Here is a 22257-nt window from a genome sequence, read left to right as displayed (position 1 = left end):
TAAACATTTTCCTTTGCTTATATACAGTGCTTAACAATTTTTTAGATAGATAGATAGATAGATAGATAGATAGATAGATAGATAGATAGATAGATAGATAGATAGATAGATAGATAGATAGATAGATAGATAGATAGATAGATAGATAGATAGGAATGCAAATTAAAAAAAAAATTTAAAAGGCACTCTACATATCCTACAGTAGTACAGAGAAACCCCCACCATCAGATGACCCCCTATGAGCAAGACAGGACAAAAGACACACTGTGGAAGATTAATAATAACTAATAATTAAATGCAAAGTGGTGTATAAACACCTGGTACACCTCAGACATCACCCCAGTGATAGACAGAAGGAGTACAGAGCACTAGTGGATGAATTTGTGGAGTGGTCTGCGAGGAATCATCTGCTTCTTAAAGTGAGTAAAATGTGAGATGATGATCGACTGCACACATATCTGCATAGCCACGACAACAGGCTAAATTGGAAGCCCAAGACAGAGGTTGTGTAAATAAAGGGGGATAAGTAGATTCTATTTCCTAAGGAAGCTGAGGGAGCAGCATCAGAGCTGGTGACTCCAGCACGCTGAATGAACAAATCAGCAAAGCTGGCTCTGTGATTGGCTACAAACAGTAAACTTTTGAAGCTGTCGTGGAGAGAAAGTTACTGAACAAACTGTAATCATTATAATCTTGACCACCCTGCAATCTTTATTATTATTAGTAGTAGCGGTAGTATTAATCGTATTATTATTATTATTATTATTCAATCAACATTTAAACTGCTTTCCAAATCTTTTCCCAAAAATATATACTTACATAATTCTACTTTTCCTCCCTTATTAGCCCAAAGTAACATGGTACAAAAACAAAATGGACATCTCAAATGAAGCCAAGTACAGGATGATCAGTAAGCAAGGTGTCCTGACGCTGGAGATCCGTAAGCCCTGTCCATTTGATGGGGGAGTGTATACGTGCAAAGCAGTGAACGACAGCGGTGAAGACACAGTGGAGTGTAAACTGGAGGTTCGCCGTAAGTAGTTCATGAAATGCATGTGTCCTCTTTTTCATGCCCCACTTAGACTGCACTTTTTCTCCAGCATCCTTCTTTAACACCCCCTTCCACCTCCCATGTTTGTTCTTAAAGAAAAACATTCACGCACACATGAACTCATCAAATAATTAAAGAAAAATATATAAATATATTTTAGTGTTAATAGCAGAATACAAAAAAAAAGTCCATATTTGATGTGAAATGGTTTCTTGGAAAATACTAACTGACCACACACCCCAGAAAATCCTCGACACAACAGTCTTGTATTTGTGTATTTATTTCATGAGTAAAATTGGACATTCATTAACAAAGAAAGATAAAGAAACCCATTCAGTTTGATATTTCCCCACATCCTGAATTGGCTCTCAGGCTGCACACTTACTAAGAGATAAACAAGTTTCTGCCGAAGTCCTTTGAGTCCAACTAACAATTCATTTAAATTATGAATTAAACCCGCCAAGCCTTTTCTCAGTTTTTTCTGTTAAATACTAACATTTTATGAAGTTCTTTCTGAGATAATGTCTTGGGGATTATTGGGAAATTACAGAGCTCTAAATTGTGCTGCAGAAAAATAATCCTGTTAAAAACTGATTTGCAATTTCTGTCATAACTGCAAACATAAAAATAAAATCACATTTGCACAGAGTAAAAGTTTTAATTGTCATAATTTACCCTGTCAAGCTCCAAAATAACCTGTAATATGATGATAATATGATAAATTCTTAGGAGGGATTTGACAGAGAATTATGGACTTTATTACAGTCTCCACATTTATGAGGTTTTAAATGTCCACTGAGGATGTTTAATCAGTTCAGCTGTATTCATTTATTTTTAATTCAACAATAATTATTAATTGAATCTACAGACAATCATCACCAAGCTGTGCAACTTTCCTCAGTTTTGTGGAGGTGTGACTTTCAGTGAACTAGAGTTCTGCTTCAGCATTTTTTAAAAACCAATAAAACAGTAAAAACACACTACAGACATTAATGTTACCTACTCAGCACCTAACAGATTAAGTAATTTTTTGTTTTGTTTTTACTGAATAAAAATCCCCCCTGCCTTGCAGCTCAAATTACTAGAGAAGATAAGAAGGAGCCCAAGAAGGAAAAAATTCAAGAAGCCAACTGAAGAGAAGATGACATCTCAGAGTTCAGCCCCACCTCCTTTTTCTGTTTATGTGCTGCTTTCCTCTCCTGCAGTCATCTCACATCATGTTATCCTCACTGTTATATTATATCATGTAAACCACTGGATGACTGAAGTGAATGGGGCTCACTGAATTTGCTGTTCCTTTATTTTAATTTTGCTATAAGTATTTATTATTTATTATCCCAAACAATGATCTTTATTTCAGTCTAGTTCTTGATATTGATAACAGAGATGACAGTGTTTAGTAAATAGTATCAATATTTAGGAAACTACTTTCTGATTTGCTGCTTGTCTGGGCTGATTTGTGTGCATAAAAATTACTTGAAAACAGAATTACTGAGTGATTTTTTTTCAGTCGTGTAGTGTACAGAGCTGTGAGGACAATGTATTTGCTGTCTTTCTACTTTTTATTTTTATTTTTCACATTTACATTTAAGATCATCAAAGTTTACACAATATTAGACAAAAATAACCTGAGTAAATTCAAAACAGACTTACAACCACTGTGTGAAATCATGAATTAACTATGATTAATCACATTTTTCTTTTTGGAAAAAACAAAACAAAACTACAGACCTCAGTCCTCAGTTAAGGTCTGAGTTCTTGATTCAACAATACGAAAGGGAAAAAATGACATCTATAGGGGAGCTCCAAGGAGAAAACCACTGCTGACCAAAAATAATACAAAGACTCATCTTAAATTTGCCAAAAAAACTCTTGTTGATCCCCAAGACGTTTGGGGAAATATTCTGTGGACTGATGAGACAAAAGCTGAACTTTATGGAAAGTTTGAATCCCGTTACATCTTGCATTAAAACTTCATAGAAAGAACATCAACGGTAAAACATGGTGGTGGTAGTATGATGTTCTGGGGTTGCTTCGCTGCTTCAGGACCTGAACAAATTGCCATAGTTGATGAAACCACGAATTCTGCTCTCTACCAGTAAAGGAGAACATCCGAAGGTAAAGAGTACTTGACTTATGCAGCAGGGCAATGATTAGAAATGCACCACCAAGTCCACCTCTGCATGGCATGAATGCAGGTGTTGGATTGGCCTAGTCAATGTCTGGACATAAATCCAACAGACTTGTTTTTGGATGACCTTAAACAGGCTGTTCATGTTCAAAAACCCTCCAATGTGTCTGAATTAAAGCAATTCTATAGAGAAGAGTGGGCCAAAATTCATCCACAGTAATGTGAAATATGAAAAAAAAAAAAACCTAAGAAATCAAGAAGTGTACTGTATATGTAGGTGGTATTACATTATAGTGCAGCAAGGATTTTTTGAAAAACCCCAAAGCCTGCCACTGATACTCAGAAGTCTGGTGCAATTGATACGAGTTTCTGAGAGCTTAGTTTTATTGTAACAAAGCCTTTTTAAAGCCAGAGCTGTAAGGCATGTACCTGAACTATGTGAAGGGCTAGAATAGCTGGGATGTGATTAAATGTAGAGTAGAGCACATTCTGGCTTTGCTCCATAGTGGGCTCCTGTAAGATAACTCAACAGTTATTCCTTTGATGCCTTGAATGTAAATATTTCCCGTGCCCTCTCAGCGTACAGCTGCAAAAGATCCAGAGAGCCTTGTACGTGTCACAGGGTCACCTGGAACATACTTGATAAATGTTTTAGAGCATCTCTGTTTTTTGCAAGGTGTTTTGACATTGGACTTCACCAAAATCCACAAATGATGAGGGTAAAGGGTAACATGGCTGAAAGTTAAACCAAACACATCAAATTTCATGTCTGTAACAATTCCACATGACAATTTTTACTCATCATTTTGTTACAATTCATGAGCTACACCACAGAAAGGAGACAGCTGTGGTGGCTGGAAGTGGAAAGAAACTGAATGCCACAAATAGTGTGAAATAAATTCACTGCTTGTTAATGTAAATATCTAATCAGCCAAACACAGGGCAGCATCTTAATGCATGTAGACATAATCAAAATGACCTGCTTAACTTTAAACTGAGCGTCACAACCAGGAAGGTTTTAGTATTTCTGAACATGGCATGGTTACTGGTGCCATGTTCAGATGTCTAAGTATGTCTACGTATTTCCAAACCTGCTGAACTGCTGGGATTTTTCCATACAACCATCTCCAGGCTTTACAGATGATAGACAGAAAATGAAAAGGTATCCAGTGTGTGGCAGTTCTCTGGGTAAAAATGCGGTCAGAGAAGAATGGCCAGACTGCTTTGAACTAACAGAAAGGAAACAATAACTCACATAAACATCTGTAACTCAGGTATGCAGAAAAACATCTCTGAATTCACAGCACATCAAACTTTGAAGCGAATAGGCTACAGCAGCAGAAGACCACACCAGGTTCACCAAAACTGGACAATTTAAAAGACTGGAAAAATACTGCCTGGTTTAATGAGTCTCTATTTTTACTGCCACATTCAGATCATTGTGTGCTAACAGGATAAAAGCATGGATCGATCTTGCCTTGTGTCAGTGGTTTAGGCTGGTTTTGTATTAGTGTGGGGACAGTTTCAGGGAATGTAGCATCTTCTGATGCTACACTGTGGTTGCAAAGGGATGGACATGGTCATGTCACAATGAATTACATTTCATTCAGCATGACCCAAAATGGTTAAGTGAGTCCATAAACTCAGCAAGAAGTCTTCAGAGAGGTCAAGACAGAGAGCAATTTTCCCATAGACCTCTACAGGACCGGCAGTCTTTTTGCAACCACAACTATCGCCATCTGGTGGCCTTCAGAGACACTGCAGGCAGGTTGAAGACACTTTCACATTGGCTTCATTTCTCCATCCAAGAAGCCTTGTCCTGGTTTTATACACTTTAAGGCTCTAGCTCAGAACTAGCATTGTGTAATTAATCACATTGTTAGCTTGAAGATCAACTAAGTTTCTGTAATTTACATTTAGTGGCAGAAATGGTACAAAGTTTTGTGTATCCATCACATACTGGGTAATAAGACTGATAACTCCTCACTTAAGTCATCAGTTGTACCTCAACTGAACATGTGGACAGAGCAGCTGGCTCAAGTCACTTCAAATGTGGTACAAGCAAGCAAACAAATGACCTTTCTCTTCATATACCGCCAGTCACGCTGGTTTGTGAATATGACTTTCATGGTTTTAAAATTAACACAAAAGTACAAGAATTATTGTGTTCATCCAATTTTATTCATTCAAAATTTAAAGAAATACCTTTTTTTCTACTTGAACAGAATAAAAACAACTCGGGGAGATCTCACGTGTAAAACTAGTAAGATTTAATTCAAACTGAAAATAAGTGAGATACTTTATATATAATCTGTATTATTCTGCAGGTTCATATCTATAAAACATAAAAACAAAAAAATTCATAGTTTAAGGTTGGTTAAAAAAAAAAAATCACAGTATACAGTACATAGATTCCTCCCACAATTTGCAAAGAACTAAAACAATGTACAAACAGAGGTGACAAATTAAAGAAAAGGCCAACTTTAAGCCGTATGTAAGGTGTGGCATTCATTCATTCTACAAGTCTGTTTGGATGACGGTGCCAGAGAGCCGCGTCTAACTTATCAGTCTACAATCTCCCATAGTTGCTGAGATCTGGCGACTGTGAACACATAACAAACATTATTAACGATTCAATGATCCCTCGTGCCCTGTGGGATTATCATCCTGGAAGAGACTGCTCATGTGATGACAGAAATGCGTCACGACAGGATAAGCTGTGTAGCTAGTCGCAAAGGAAAAGTTCTATTTTGCAGAGAGACAAGCAGACCTAAACATATCAACAAAGCACAGCAAAGCCTCCAAATCCACCCCACTGCATGGATGTCAGGCGTTTGAGTTTTCCTTTAATTTGTCACCTATCCTCTGTCAATGTAAAGCCAAGAATGCAAAAAAAAAAAAAATTAACAAATCACTGTTGGTAGCCACTACAGTTGAGGAGGTAGCTTCCGTAGTTAGCATCCCATTCTTGATTATCTGTGTTCAAATAATTTACAGACAGACACAAAAACAAAAAACAATAATCAAAACTACACAAAAAGAAAGAAAGGAAGAAATAGATGCATACATTTTCACCACGTGGCGCATCAGACATCTCAAACAGTCAGCGAGACATTTTGGTAAGTGAACTTATTTACACACTCAGTTGTCTGGTGTGTGAAAACAGAAGATAGGAGTCGAAATGCCAAAATTGAAAGTTGCAGTAGAAGAACACAAGAACGTTTTATTGGTGGAAGAAAATGTTTCCCTACATTGCCTGAATTCCAAAGCGCTCACATGACGAGCACTTGTGAATACATGCTCAGAGGGTGTATCCACCTCAATGTGTACAGTCATGCTCTAGCACAACACCAGCCAATCCCTCGTCAAACACAGCCTCACTTAGGTCAGCTCTCAGCATGGAAAGACCTACATTTTACTTTAAAGCATTAAAAAAATGCTTTTCTGATCAGCTAGATGGATGGGACTCAGTATAACTTAAGCTGATAGCGAGTCTCAAACAGCAGAGTTAAAGTAGTCAATCTGTTATAGGTAAATCTTCCTTTTCTTTTTAAATCAAGGCCTTATTTTCCTTTTTTTTTGTGTACTATCACATATTTACTAGTCAATCCATCATATACAGGAAACACACAGCCTGCACACAAATACCTTTTAATACAAGAGCACACTGCAGATGCTTGTCTTTAAATATCTGTGGGTGACTAACAACCGCCCCCGTTTCGGTTATACTCGTCCATTTCATACTTATTGGCAATGCTAATGCACCATCTTGTCAACTCAGCTGGCTGCCAGTCTTGTGTAGTGTTCAAATCACGTGAAAGTGAAAGCAGTATTACATTCATGTTTTTGCCTTGGATGATATTCATGAGTTTTTGGGGGTTTTTTCTTGCTCATGAACCAAAATCTGTTTAATATGTATACGACTTCAATCAATAGTATAAAAAAAGCAAGTTTTGGCTGCTCCATTGCCACAAGGGGTCACCACAGCGGGTAGCTCTGCACTTTTTTGTAGTATAACCAGCATAAATGTAGCTGATTTAAATTTGTAGACTGTTTATTGCCCTTTTTTTTGCAACATATATGTGAGTTTCCATGCTCTGAAGTAAATCCAGGGTTGTAAATGTTTGCTAAACATAGAGCTAGAGCAGCAGGTGGATAAAAAAACGAATACAAAAAAAAAAAAAAAAAGCCTGGCTTAGGTTATGCTAAGCTAACAAGCTGCTGGCTGTCATCTTACTCTATGACATGTGGTTCCCAAAATATTTTGCTAGGCCCCCCTGTTTTACAAGAAAAATGTTCGCGCCCCCCTCCCTCGCACGCACACGCACAAAAACATCCTCCAACCACACACACCCTTATTTTGCTCCATTGCGGTTTATTTCACACCTCAAACATTTAAGCAAATACAAGTAATCTGCAATAAATTACAGGTAGTAATAAAATAAACTACTAACTCTTTTATGCTACGTCCGCACCTACGCGGGTATTTTTGACAACGCAGCTGTTTCGTCCACACGTAAACGGCGTTTCAAATCACCGACTTTTTAAAACTCCTTTTTTGCGTCTACCTGTTTACGAGGAATACAGAGCTCGTCACGCAGCGTCAAAGGTATGTGCCTTTTTTCACGTCACACTGTGCGACACGTTATTGTTTACATGAGATGAATTGCAGATAGTCAGATTAACAGTATTTTGTCTCTATCTGCAGGTTTTACAGGCTTACATATACACACGCAGTTACTGTCCCTCCATTTAGAAAGGCAGAGGCGTCACGGTGTAATTATTTTACGTGTAGTTGTTTTTTTATTGTGTAATAATATTCAACATAGCTATCAATACATTTTTCAAAAAGTGCCTCTCCGTGCAAAATGGGTTTAAAAACATAAACAGCTGTAGGACACTGTTTGTCCGTGATTTGAACAGGGGGAATAAATCGTGGCAGGATCAGCCTGATATTATTTGTATCCCACTGGAACTTTACTGTATAAAGAGCTAACATCTCCAAAATGTCAGGAGTAGTTAGTCATTACAAGTGTTTGTGAACTAAAAATCACGAATGTGGGATGCTGTTTGTCCGTGATTTGGAGAGCCCAGCGCTGCTCCCGACGAAGGGGAAACCAATTATGCAAGGGAGACCTACCTTGGCAACTACCTTGGAAACATATTCAGCTATGCTTCATCTCCTGCTTTGCGTTTCTGTGGCTGCCCCGTGCTAGCAGTGTCCATGCATTTTGTTTTTTCCCCCTTTTCATACCGCGCCCCCCCTAGGGGGGCGGGCCCCACACTTTGGAAAGGTCTGCTCTAAGCAAACAAGCACATTTCCCAAAATGTTGGTTTATTCCTGTGATTTAAATGATTTCTCTTTTTATTATTATTATTCATAGGATTCGATTTTTGAGCAGTTTATGCTTATAAATACTCTGCATTCAGCACCATTAACAATCACCCTGTAGGCCACAACCAACCTGAGTATCAGGCCTAGGCAGATCTCATTTAAGTGTCATTGTACTGAAAAGGCTAGCAGCATGCATCGCTCTGTAATTCAGCAAACAAATAGCTCAAAAAGGAAAAACAAATATGAAAATAAGGCCCAGATTTTAAAATATCTGGAATTTTCCATAAGAAAGATCAAAAATTGTGACATGAACCTGCATGAGAGTGCTTGTTTTGGTTTTTTGGTGAGGAAAAACTAATAAAGGTGCTGTTGTTTTGGTGAATGCTTGTTATTACACTGTATTTATCATTCAGAGGCCAGAAACTGTCTCCACCCAGCCAGAGACTTAATGCTACTCAAACAATAAATAATCTTTCACAACCGCTGCGCCTAGTTGTTGCTGAAACAGTGATATCTGCTACTTTTAATCACATTCTTAGTCTTAAAGTAAAGACATGTTTGTTTTAGACTATTTTAGACACTTTACAATCACACGCAGGCAGGGCAGAAGTTATTGCTGACTTTATATTATCCCCCCCCGCTAGGTGAAGACCACCTGAAAGTTACATTCATACATGAAAGTTTAGAGTGATTATTACATGTGCTACATTTTTGTAAAAGAAAAAAAAATTATAAAATCAAAAGCTGCTGTGAAGAAACTTAAAAAATTGACAAGATGTATAATAATTAAAAATTTAAAAGCTTATAAGTACAGGTGAAACAGGGCAAAAAAATCATTAACACATACATGGAGGCTTGCAGACGCAGGCACCGGTGGCAACATTTTCCTTTGCGAGATCCTTTGTCAACCAGTTTGTGATGCAACTTTCTCGGTTCAGGTCTCCTAGAAACTGTTTCTCAGTTCAAAAAACCAAGTTCCCTTTAAATGATTGGCTGCGTCTGTTAACACAGTTATTAGAAACTAAGTGCTTGCTGAATCGTAGGGTAGTTGGCACATTTTGCTGTTTGATATAAAAACGTTTATTCTTGTAGCATCCAAGTTCACATGACACAGAAGCGTCATTAGTCCTTGACTCGAGGTATGTTGTATGAGTAGTGTACAAGAGGAAGGCCTCTGCTCTGACAAAAGCAAGCTCGGCCACACGCCTGAATCTGGTCCGAGCTATCTGACACAAAAGAGTCCCCCTCGTCTGCGTACTCAGACTGTGCAGACGGCGTGCTGCTGTCTCCCCAAAACCCCTCCGAGCGCTGGTATGCCGCATCTCCAGCCAGGAGGGTGGGACAGCTGTGGGACTTGACCAAGTGTCTACAGACTGTGGAGGACGAGGGGGAAGAGCAGGTCCTGGCCCGGAGTGCTGCCTCACACTGCTCACAAACAACTACCTCACCGCAAAGCTGCGAGTACATCCCACAGTCAAAGCCTAGGTGTGTGGAGGAGCCCCCGTCTGTGAGCTCAGACCCTCCGCCACTGTCATCTCGGTGACCTTCTGTGGTGGTCTTCATCTCCCTGGTTGAACTTCTGCAACTGCGTAATCTCAGCCAGTCCTCCCTGAAGGCTGGGCTGAAGAACACGTACAGCACTGGGTTCAGGCAAGCGGGCAGCGGGAAGAAGATGAGGGTGACGGTCTTGGCAATCTCTGGGCCACCAGCCGTGGAGCCAGTCAGGAGGGGGGCAAAAGAGAATGCCGCCACAGGACAGAAGAAGATGCAGTTGGTGAAGATGAGCCAGGCGATGTGTCTCAGGGCACCCGTCTGCTCCGGATCTGCCAGCTCCACCCTGCCCAGTGTGCAGTACAACTGGGTGTACACAGCTGCGGTGAACAGGTAGGCCACGGCGTTGAGCAGCACCAAAATGACCGTAACACTCAAAGCTGGACGCTCACCGCCAGCAAACGGCAGGCAGAGAGGAGACGAAGACTGATCACCGAAGGTCACGAGAGGCAGGCAGGCCCCAGCGGCGGCCAGCAGCGCCAGCAATCCTGCAGCGAGGCTGAAGCGTCGATCTCCTCTTAAGCACAGGCGACGGCTGCTGGCACTCCTCCTGGACGACATCATGACCTTCCCAAGAATCATCCGCACGGCCACGCTGCGCTCCACGGCTGCCAGCGACAGCAACAAGACTGACCACTCTGACGAGAAGACGGCCAGAACTCCTGTGATCTGACAGCCGGGTCCCATCTCCCACCACACCCCAAACTCAGCGAAGGATCCCCACGTAGCAACATCGAGCACAGTCAGCACACCGACGTACAAGCCCGTGAGCAGGTTGGCCAGAGCCAGCAGCCCCATCAGCAGCCTGGCTGGAGAAAGAGACGGGGTCGGGCAGTGGGAATGGGCAGCAGCTCGGTGTGAGGGAGAGAAGGTGGCCACCAGCACCAGGCTGTTAAAGACCAGCGACACCAGGCAGATGAACCAGACTGTCAGACGGATCATCCAGTTACCCAAGAGGTGTTCACAAGGCTTGAAAGCTCCTGAAAAGCCAACAATATGACAAATTTAGTTATTATCTTTTTTGGGATTATTTCAAATCTTTAACACTGATTGATAAACACAAAAGCTGACTACCTGGTGAAGGAGAACAATGCATAACCATTGAGATTTTTTCCACATCTTCCCCACCTACAACAAGAAAGAAAATGGATATACAAAAAGAGGGAAAAGTGTTTTTTTTTTTTTTTTTTTAACTCAATTCAAACTAGTAACATTGCTGTTTAAGCTCTCTGTGATACTTTCAATTTAAATGTTATTTACATTTTTTATATCTTTTTTTGGGAATTTTACACACTCATGACAGCCAGGAAATATAGCACAATATTTAATGTTGGAGATGGAGTTACACTAACACTGCAAACAATTGTTTTACTTAAATAACACATGCAGTTAACATGTCCGCCATCCCCACCTGCAGTTTTCTTCATGTGTTCTTTCTCAAAAGAAGTCGTGACTGAGTCACATCCAACGAATGCACAGCACTGGTAGGCGTAAGGGACAGAAATGGACCTTAAAAAAAGAAAATGTTTATCATTTAATAGCACTGGCAGATTTAAGTGTTGTATATACATTTCTCGCCCTTCCGATTGCTTCCAATAGTAGTATTTAGATGTGGATTAGCCTCCTCATTCATGGAAGCTGTTGTGTTTTCCTCAGTTTTTCTATACCATTGTTGATTTGTTTCTCTTTGCTGTACTGAGGGACAACTGTTCAGTTTATGCACCATGTGTGCACCATGTATGCTTTTCAATTCTTGAAAACTACTTGCCCTCTTTGTCTAAGCATGCAAGTGTATTTTACACTTACATGCCCTCAGCCTACACAGTGTCATTCTCACCTGAGTTTAGGCAGGTTATTTGCAGTTAGCACATTTTTCATCTGCGGGTTCCCGGAGAGTTTCAGCTGACTGAGCGCGCTCAGTCCAGCTGTTGGAATCCCAGTGAGAGAGTTCATACTCAGGTCTCTGCAGAAATGATTGCACACAGACAGTTTAATTTTGTGGGGCACAGAGAGTGACACCAAACAGTGTGACTGAAGGTCCTACTCACAGGTTGGTGAGTGCCCTGAGGGTGAGGAAAGCATCTCTGTGGATAACTCGGATTTCATTTCTACTCAGGTCTCTGTGTAACATAACTCAGTGAATTCACAAATCAGGCATAAAAACATGTTTATATTGCATCAAGGAAGTGCATGACTAAGTGGACTTACAGTAAACGGAGAGCAGAGAGACCTTGGAAAGTGTCTTGGTTAATTTTTTCAATATGATTGTGCTGAAAGTTTCTGTAAATGGGAAACATAATTTTATCAGGTTATAAACAAGCAAACGTTTCTTTAATCGCCTTATTTGTTTATTTTTTCTGCCTTTTAAAGCTTTCTTTTGTGTAATGGCTTTTCGTTCTTCACTCACATCTCCTGCAGCTGGGTGCAGCCCTGGAGGGAAGGTAACTGTTTTATCTCATTGTAGGACATGTCGCTGATGGAGGAAAACAAACAGATTCAATAACTGCACGACTGGGACAAATTAAAATGAAAGAACAAAGACAAAAATGTTGGACTGTTCCATTCAGTGATAACTGGTCTGTAAAAATGAGTGCACAGACCTTACTAAAACACTATATATAGTTCTGCACTGTTCGACCTACTCTACTCTCTTTGTATGTTCCTAACGATCAATTACCTGCTGTAGGTAACAGGAAAGAGAATGTTTCTTACAGCGTTCGCAGCACTTTGAGGTCCTCGCACAGATCAGTGGGTATGGACGATATCTTGGTGCCCGACAGGGTCCTGAATATGAAAAGCTACTCAGTCACTTCTGAAACACAAAATCGCACAAGCAGAGAAAGATGCCACATCTGAGTTCACTTACAGACTCTCAAGGTTGTTAGTCCATGTAAGGATGGGGAAGTCCTGCATCATACTGGCGCCACGCAACATCCTGAAAACACAAGTTTGAAGAATAGTAAAATCATTATTACAGAGATCAAAGTGTGAGATGGTGTGACTGAAATAAGTCACTGACTCTTAGAGCACATTCAAATGGCCTTTTTCATATATTTTTATTCAGCACTACCATCTGTCAGGAGTTGAGCCTGACGGAGGGACTTACAGTGAGTGCAGGCTGGACAGGTTCTGGAAAGCTGACGCGCCCACAAACGACAGAGGGTTGTCATAAAGATGTCTGGGAGAGCAGAGGGGGGAGAATTCAAAGCAAAAGTCATTCACTATGCGAGAATGGCACCATCTTCTGGACATTCATCTTTCTGAAGCCTCAAACTTGTATATGGCGTATTTACAAAGTTAAGTTATGAGTGTGCCATGTCTGTTTATAAATGAGTGTCTGCAAGTCAGAGGGGAGAGTTGGACCTTACATGGTTTTTAGCAGGGGATTGTTGTGGAAGGCCCCCTCGGGTATGGAAGCAATATCATTGCTATGAAACCCTCTAAAGAGAGAAGGTGGCAGTGTCAGTAAACTTTCCACAGTTCAACACGTGGCATACACATTACTTCATTTCACATACTCTAAGCCAAAGTTGAAAAAAAAAAGGACATAATGATTCTATCAGTGAGTGTCAAATGCTTTAAAAAAACTTTTAGCAAAAAAACATGTTATCTATTTCTCTTTAAACATCATATCCAAAAGGTAAAAGCTCAGATATATAACGATGTAACAGCATTAAAGTCAACAGAATATTTTGTTTCTGTGTGTGACAAACAGAAACAGTCACAGAAATGAAGGTAGGTTCAAATAATTTCAGTATACATGTGTCTAATCCTCTAATATTTAATATAATTAATATTTTCCTCATTACACATCTGTCCTTTTTTAAACCAGAAAAAAAAGACAGCAACTTGCCTCAGTGAGGCATTAAAAGCTTCCTGGCTTTAGTAACAGTACAAAATGTCTTTCTCAGGCAGCAGAAATGGGGCAGTATACTCACAGCTCTTTCAGTTTGGGGAGGGCCTGTATTGCTTTGGGAAACACCTTCAGGTTGTTGAAGTTAAGATCTCTAGATAGAGAGAGACACAGGAAATCAGCGCAGTTTCATCCATCCTGTTTCACATCCAAAAATCAATGCAACATTCAAACAAGGACATCTACAATTAGGAGGAAAGACTGGTTTTGTGACTAAGGCCAGCACAGAGTCACGCACTATTGCGTGCCCCTCCCCCCACACACACATTTTAGCCAGAGTCAAAGGAAAATTATCAGCCCTGTAAATATTTTATAAACACTTTTGTTAATTGGGGTTTCATGTACTCGGATATAACTGATGTTTTTGTTTATTAGTGGTCACACATAATGGGGAAATGCACTGATTTCTGTCAGAGACTTATTGCCTCTAATAATCTACTGATCAACTGAGCCTGTTTCTTCCCCCAAAGGCCTAGCTCCAGGAAAAAACCCTGCTCGTTTCTCTAAATATAACAAAAGCACATTAATCTATTAAATATTAAAATACTGAATGCTTCCAAGTACACTGTGTTATAAGAAACTAGTTAATAATCCATTTTTAATCAATTTATTACTGGGTTCATATTTTAAGCAAAAAAATAAATATTGTTGACAATATCCTTGTTCAGGTTCCACAACTGAGACATATTCAGTTTCAGTCATAAGCATTTTTCTTTGCTTAATAAACATATGCAATAACCCACAATGAGTCTGCCCCTGAATGTATGAATGAATGACTATACAGCAAAAGCAAAGAAAGCCCTTCAAGTCCTTACCAAACCTTTCTGTCAGCAGCTAAACCTCCTGCCTCCACAGCTGTTACACAGTTAAAGAAAAAAGATACATTAAAAAAACTGTTGAAATGTAATACTGCACTAATTTTATAAGCTTACTTGTGTCCCCTGTGCTGTGTCATTGTGTCTGTAAATACCAACAATGGCTCAGAGCAAGTGCCACCAGATTATGTGTTGTACAGTAACCATTTGCCAGGAGGTACGGCTGTCTCTGAAAGGTTTTTCATGGCTCTGTGGCAGTAGGAAGTGAACAGTGGGAGGGCAGATTTGATAAGCATCATGTACTTTGCTCTATTTATCCTAGAGCAATTAAAGGAGGAAGTGGACACAATGATGTCTGGAGGACTGAAGCAGAGGAGGGTGGGGCGAGGGGGGAGATGTTAACACACACAAATATGAGCACCAACACGCACGCACACACACACACACACACACACACACACAACAATTACCATACTGCTGCGTACTTACAGCGTCTCCAGGTTTACAAGTCCAGAGAAACAGTTATCTCCTATCTCGTTGATTCTGTTGTTGTGAAGATGCCTGAAAAAGGTAAAACACAGATCTGCAAGACCGTCGTACCAAAGAGAAATAAAATCCTTCAATCATTCCTCGTGGGTTTTAATCTACTTTTCAACTTTTGCAAAAATATTCCATGCATGATTTCTGAATGGCGCTTGTGAATCAGGTGTCTGTGCTGTATGTGTATATGCAAAGAGTCCTCCTCGCCTAATAGATTCAAGGTCTTTTCTTCCTGTTTATTCTGACGTGTTTATACTAACCCTGCAGCAATGCCACTCAATGCGTGTGTTCTTGAGCGTGTGTTTATGTGAACATATAACAGCAGCAGTGGAAAAAAAAAAGGTCTGGAACAATCCCTTGGATTCGCAGTGCAACGCACTTTTGTACAAGCTCCTGGCAAAGGATGGTTTTAGGATTTCCCTTAATACATAAAACAACATAACTTCTGTGTCACTGCTCAGCATCAAGCTCCTTTTACAAAGATTTTGCTAACATTGATTTGCAATGTCTGGTGCTTGTGGCTCGTTTCACTGCAAAAACACCCTCGTGCATAAACATAGCAGAGAATGAGTAGCGACCTGTTTAGCTGACTTATTAAGCTGTAAGCTGTGGAAATAAACTATGGTATGTCTGTGTTTGGAGTTTGACCCGCAGTCAAGCTGAGGATACATTGATAGCTAAAGCTCAGCTCAAAGAAAGGTATTTTATGTTGACTTGTGGTGACAGAATGATACAAATGATATATGAAAAAACACATACTATAGCTTACTTAACTCAGATGGGATCACAGGCAATACATTTAGATTTTACTAACATGATGTTAATTATACAGCCAAGTAGAAGAGATTTACCCATGACTCAGAAACTTAAGTACCTTTAAACTATAGCTAAACTCACCCTATAGAGAGTTAACATGTGCTGGCATTATAACCTGAGAATCGTCCTCATCTTATTGACAACCCACCCCCGAGGAGTTTCACTTTGGCATCTCCCTCAGGCCATGTGAATGTTTGCAGTCTCATTGCCTGCTTAATTATAGTTTTTCCAAAAGGTACACCAACAAGCTGTTCCTGCTGAGTTATTCTGTGTATAGTTCTATGAAAACTGCATGCAAAGGTCCTTTAGCTATCCTGGGGAATTTACTTTTATGTCAACTGTTTCACAGGCAGGCTACTTAAACATGATGTTAATAATTTGATATTTATACCAACTATCAACAGATAATTTATAGATTTACATCCATCTAAAGTTAAGGCACAAGGCGGTTTGGTGCCCTATGACGTTCATCATCCGCCCTGCACTCTGCAGCACTGGCCCGACTGGCCAGAAACAATTGTCAAGTACACTGTAAACATTTGCGCTCAAATGCTGCTGTGCAGATTTTCATTCTAAACCACAATTAAACAGAAGCTTAATATAACTTACAGTACAACTAAACTGGTGAGGTTTGCAAAGGCGTTGTCTGGTATGTACAGGATGCGGTTAAGTGCCAACGTCAGAGCCTGAAGGTTCGCCTGGTGCCTCAGAGAACCGACAGGCACCTCCATCAGGTTGTTATCATCCAACCAGAGGTGGCGCAGCTGCTGAAGGCTTTCAAAGCTGTCATCTGGAACAGTCGTAATATGGTTGGCATCCAGGCGACTAAAACACAGAGCAAAGTAGAAATGCATTTCATAAAATCGGTTCAATGTCAGTAAGCACAACCAGAATTCATGCATAAGGTGCACCGGATTATAAAGGGCACTGTCGATTTTTCAGAAAATCAAAGGATTAATTTTAAGAACGACTTATTTTCCAAAAAACAAAGTAATAACGATGGTCCGCTTGCATGCTCTACCAAAAATTGTGCTTTGTTGTGTATCTGACAGACGAAAGCCAAACCAGTTCCACACCACTGAAGTTGCAGCATTTTTACAAACCAATTCTGGTTCATCTCTTTCATTCAACGATCCGCTTTCGCCCTTTTCATTCTCTGTCGCTGCCATGCTTTTTCTGCCACTGACATAAAGACTAAAAAGCTCCTGACCATGCATGGAGGGTTTTACCCCAAGTCCAGCACCCTGATGCTGTACGCTAAGCGGAAGGAAGGGGGCCGGGGACTGGTGAGTGTAAGCACCACAGTCCAGGGTGAGACAACGAACATCCAAGAATACATTGGGAAGATGACCCCAACTGACCAAGTGCTCAGTGAATACTTCAGGCAGCAGAAACCCAAGAATGAGGAGGAAGGCGAGGAACCATCATGGAAGGACAGGCCCCTGCACGGTCTGTACCACCAGCAGAGGTGGCTGATATCAAGAAATCCTACCAGTGCCTGGACAAAGCTGGACTGAAAGACAGCACAGAGGCACTAATCATAGCAGCACAGGAACAAGCTCTGAGTACAAGATCCATAGAGGCTGGGGTCTATCACACCAGGCAAGACCCCAGGTGCAGGCTGTGTAAAGATGCCCCTGAGACAATCCAGCATATAACAGCAGGGTGCAAGATGCTAGCAGGCAAGGCATACATGGAATGCCATAACCAAGTGGTCGGCATAGTGTACAGGAACATCTGTGCCGAATATGGCCTTGAAGTTCCGAGGTCCAAATGGGAGACGCCCCCAAGGGTGGTGGAGAATGACGAGCTATGATCCTGTGGGACTTCCAGATACAGACGGACAAAATGGTGGTGGCTAACCAACCGGACATCGTGGTGGTAGACAAACAGAAGAAGACGGCCGTAGTGATCGATGTAGCGGTTCCGAATGACAGCGACATCAGAAAGAAGGAACACGAGAAGCTGGAGAAATACCAAGGGCTCAGAGAAGAGCTCGAGGGTGAAGGTAACAGTGGTCCTCGTGGTAATCGGTGCGGTGACTCCCAAACTAGGCGAGTGGCTCCAGCAGATCCCGGGAACAACATCGGAGATCTCGCAGCTATTCTGGACAGAATAGCTGCGCTTCCCAGTATCTTAGCTGGGAACAGCTAAGATACTGCGCAGGACCCTCAAGCTCCCAGGCCTCTGGTAGAGGACCCGAGCTTGAAGGATAGACTGCCTGCAGGGGCGAGCTGGGTGTTTATATATATATATATATATATGTGTATATATATATATATATATGTATGTGTGTGTGTGTGTGTGTGTGTGTGTGTGTATATATATATACACACACACACACACACACACACACATACATATATATATATATATATATATATACACATATATGTGTGTGTGTGTGTGTGTGTGTGTGTATATATATATATACACACACACACACACACACGCACACACACATACATATATATATATATATACATACATAGATTTATGTATGTTCAATCATCCAGGTAAGAAAATCCCAGAAAGTTGGTTCTATTCACATGGATGGAACGTTTTGAAAACCATGTAGGTTTACAATGCCGAGGGGAATGAAAACAACTAAATAAAATAAAACAAAATAAAAAATTGAGGAAACAAGCAAAAAATAATCCACCTATTAAGAGTACGCCTGTGTCAATAAAAAGGTTTTTAGTCTCTTTTTAAATTTATGCAGATGTAATTAATCTCAAACAACAGGACCACAATAACTGAAAGCACCCTCAGTACACTTAGATCTAATTCTAGGAACAATTAACAGATCTGCACCTGATGACCTGAGCGCTCTGACTGGACTGTAAAGTGAAATGCTTAAACAGGGTGGCTGTGGCTCAGCAGGTAGAACAGGAGTTGGGTGGTTCAATCCCTAGCTGTTCCAGTTGGCATGCCAAAGTATCTTCGGGCAAGATACTGAACCACAATTTGCTCTGCGATTCATCGATCAGAGTGTGAATGTTAGACAGGAAGCACTTGCGCACAGTAAAAAGTGCTTGTGTGAATTAGGCAAGTAAGCGCTTTGATTGCTCAGGTAGAGCAGAAAAGCACTATATAAGAACCAGTACTTTTACTAATACTTACTACTTTATTTAATTGGATAGAAATTGTATTAAACATGTAAACATTCTGTTACAACCCGGCTTAAATGCCATAACATAAATATGGAGACTAATACCAGAATTTTATAGAAAAGGGGTTTTATTTTAAATTACATAACAAGTGGGGCGTAACACATTCATAACTTTACTGACAACAATGGAAATCTTTCTCTTTTCTTTCTCTCGTTTTCTTAAACTATCCATGTTGTATATTAGGTGGTGTCAAAAGCAAATTACCTATATCATCATGTTTCTTTGGCATGTTCTATAGATAAGACAGGCCCTTTTGCCACAGTGGTTTAACTCACAGCCTACTTTTAACCCTCACTTCTGAGAAACAGTGAAACACCTGAAATTCTTCACGTCCCCACAAACTCATAGCTAAGACATGAATGTTTATTTAGTAGCCATATATAGCAAACTCAAATTCTTTGTAGACAATTCACAGAATTTACATTTTAAAAAAGCAATATCTGCATGTACCATGGATGTAACAAGATCCTAAAATTCTGATCACTGACAGTTTTGGGATTAAAAAAAAATAAACAAGGTAAAAAAAAAGGATTTAAACAGTATTATGAATGCACAAGTGCACTTTTCACCATAACCACGTTACGTTCTCCTGCTATCCTCCCTAACTGAGTGTCTCACCCTCCCTCAAAATTCCTCAAGTGTCTGGCCTGTAAGAAAAACAGACATGATTGACATTTAGCTCTCTACAGGCTTTATACAAACCAAGTCCTTACTCTGCCAGTGCATAATACTTCAGCTACAGACCCTAAAACCCCAACAGAGAAAAGACATCTGTTAAAAAAGGAAGAAGAAAGCCGGAAAAAAGAAAAGGGAGGACATATGGAGGGATACAGAGGAGTGATTATAGCTGAAGGCAGAATTTTCAGCACATTTCTCCAGCTAGATGCATTCCTACTTTAGTCTCTGTCAAAGTCAAAGGCAAGAAACTGGTATTTTGAAGTTGGTGAAACGACACTACATATGAGGGTTAATGGAAAAGATAATTGTGAAAAGGCCGATGCTTACAAGCAAACGTAAAAACTCCAGAAACAAACAGAAAAGTTAGCAACGGATTGGCTGAATAAGACTCACCTACAAATACAGCAGCGGAGTGATAAGAATGTGATATGACTGAAAGAATGTTCAAATGCCTCAAAACAGATTAGGCAAATAAATCATTTCAACAATCACTCTCAACATTTTAGTTACTGTAAAATTGCTGTGTACAGTCACACATTAAACAGGAGCCACTATCTACAAGAATTTGGTCCACCTGGTGCGCAACATAAATGCAACTCCACCACACACTCAGGCATGAGACAACAAGGCTATACAGTTTACAGCACAAATGCTTACATCTAGAACCGTTATTAGAAAAATTCAGCACGCATTTTTAAAGACTGTTTTTGTTTATTAATGGTCACACATAATGCTGGCTGTGCGTTCAGCTAAATCCTAACGGCAACACATCTGCACCGTCAACACTAACATGATGAAGCTGAGGAGGTAAAGCGCTTACAACTGTCACTGTCTTAATTTTGCAGCTCGGTAAATAAATGTTTACTAGTTAGTACTGAACACACAATACATCCTAAATACTACACAAGCTGAAAACCAAGATACTCAGTTATTCATTAGTTGCTGAAGACAACTTTTGGGAGTCAGTCCAAACCACACGGTAGTACTGTGAATCACATAGCGGTACTGCAAAAGTAACTGGGATTTATCATCTGACATTTGGGAATCTTTGTGGTAAATTTAAAAGCGATCCCTCTCGTAGATGTTTACCACCAAAATTGTGGGCCAACTAATCAACACAGCAAGAAGCTACAACACAGCCCTCCCCCCAAAAATAATCCCAGTAAAAATCAGCGCAGCCGATTTTTTTTCCTGTTTTTCACAACATGAAACTAAAAGCTCAGCTGCACAGTACAGACATTTGCATACATTTGTTATGCAAATTTTCAGCAGCAAATGTCATCGTTACATATCATAGTAGATAAACTGTCCTGCAGTGCTAGTGTTGCTTCATTATCATCTTTGTGAGTACCCATCTTGAATGGGTTTGTTAGTTTGACATTAAATTCCATTTCCACACCGTAAGTTGCTTAATACACTAAGAGTGCTTTGTTACTACAGTACATATTCCTAAGTACACACTTAAAACACATCAGTATCTGTAAATTCTAGAAGAAACAGGCTTTTTAGTTATTGATTGAGCCTCTCTAATAGAAACACTGTATGTTTATAGTAATAATAACAGGACTTACAACAGCATCTCCACTTTTTGACCATTCACATTTTCCATAAGCAATCCAAAACAGACAGTTTTCAGTCCAGAGTTGAGGCTAAACTTTATTTTCCCTGTGAGACCACGTTTGGAAGTTTACAACCTTTTATAACTAATCCAACAATATATCTAAACAGCACTGTAATACAATAACAAAGAACTATTACAATCTCTGGAGCAGGCCTGTGCATCGCTTCCTCCAAGGTTGATGTAGGAGAGGAAGGTCCACTTGAATCCTTGAAGGATTTTTATCTAGACAATAACCATGCTTATACATGCTGCACGTGTGTGTACGTGTGTTCATGCAAATGACTTACAGAGACTGGAGAGAGTGAAGGTTCTTCAGTGCCGAGTTTGGCACCGTCTTCAGCTGATTATTCTGGAGCATCCTGAGGACAAATTGGAAAAAATATATCTGAATATTTCAATTATTTCAACTCTTGTTACAAAATAAATAAATTCATTTCCTGAGGTTCCCGTCCGTACGCTATCACGTGGCTTCACTTTGGCTATTATTACTCACTTTAGAAAACGGAGTTTCCCTGAGCAAATACAGACAACCTAGAGTCTACAAAATCTCCCACAACTTTTGTGTGTTTAATAAACTTAAAACAACATCACATTCCTGTCTAACAATAACTCTAAAGTCTAACGTTTGCAAAC

At 40.1% G+C, this 22257-nt stretch overlaps 2 protein-coding genes across 4 annotated transcripts in view; one reads left to right on the top strand and one right to left on the bottom strand.

Annotated features, from left to right (window-relative positions):
• Window positions 1-2539, top strand: part of mybpc3 (myosin binding protein C3) — a 33659-nt gene extending 31120 nt beyond the window's left edge. For both annotated transcript variants that reach the window (XM_085153705.1, XM_085153710.1), the window contains 2 exons: window positions 847-1033; window positions 2124-2539. In XM_085153705.1, the coding sequence (XP_085009831.1) occupies window positions 847-1033; window positions 2124-2185 (249 nt within the window). In that variant the 3' untranslated portion in view covers window positions 2186-2539. The remainder of the gene's footprint in view (window positions 1-846; window positions 1034-2123) is intronic.
• Window positions 2540-7061: 4522 nt separating this feature from the next.
• The window catches only part of lgr4 (leucine-rich repeat containing G protein-coupled receptor 4), a 33846-nt gene continuing 18650 nt past the window's right edge, over window positions 7062-22257 (bottom strand). For both annotated transcript variants that reach the window (XM_085153649.1, XM_085153657.1), the window contains exons 4-18: window positions 21912-21983; window positions 16762-16977; window positions 15286-15357; window positions 14007-14075; window positions 13437-13508; window positions 13175-13246; window positions 12935-13003; window positions 12781-12852; window positions 12476-12541; window positions 12277-12348; window positions 12117-12188; window positions 11906-12031; window positions 11480-11577; window positions 11143-11196; window positions 7062-11048 (exon numbers count right to left, since the gene is read on the bottom strand). In XM_085153649.1, the coding sequence (XP_085009775.1) occupies window positions 9640-11048; window positions 11143-11196; window positions 11480-11577; window positions 11906-12031; window positions 12117-12188; window positions 12277-12348; window positions 12476-12541; window positions 12781-12852; window positions 12935-13003; window positions 13175-13246; window positions 13437-13508; window positions 14007-14075; window positions 15286-15357; window positions 16762-16977; window positions 21912-21983 (2611 nt within the window). In that variant the 3' untranslated portion in view covers window positions 7062-9639. The remainder of the gene's footprint in view (window positions 11049-11142; window positions 11197-11479; window positions 11578-11905; window positions 12032-12116; window positions 12189-12276; window positions 12349-12475; window positions 12542-12780; window positions 12853-12934; window positions 13004-13174; window positions 13247-13436; window positions 13509-14006; window positions 14076-15285; window positions 15358-16761; window positions 16978-21911; window positions 21984-22257) is intronic.

Source organism: Neolamprologus multifasciatus, chromosome 1 (assembly GCF_963576455.1).
Source record: "Neolamprologus multifasciatus chromosome 1, fNeoMul1.2, whole genome shotgun sequence".
In the NCBI taxonomy this organism is placed as follows: Eukaryota; Metazoa; Chordata; class Actinopteri; order Cichliformes; family Cichlidae; genus Neolamprologus; species Neolamprologus multifasciatus.
Note: the sequence above shows the minus strand (reverse complement) of the source record. Positions and strands in the feature narration are given on the sequence as shown.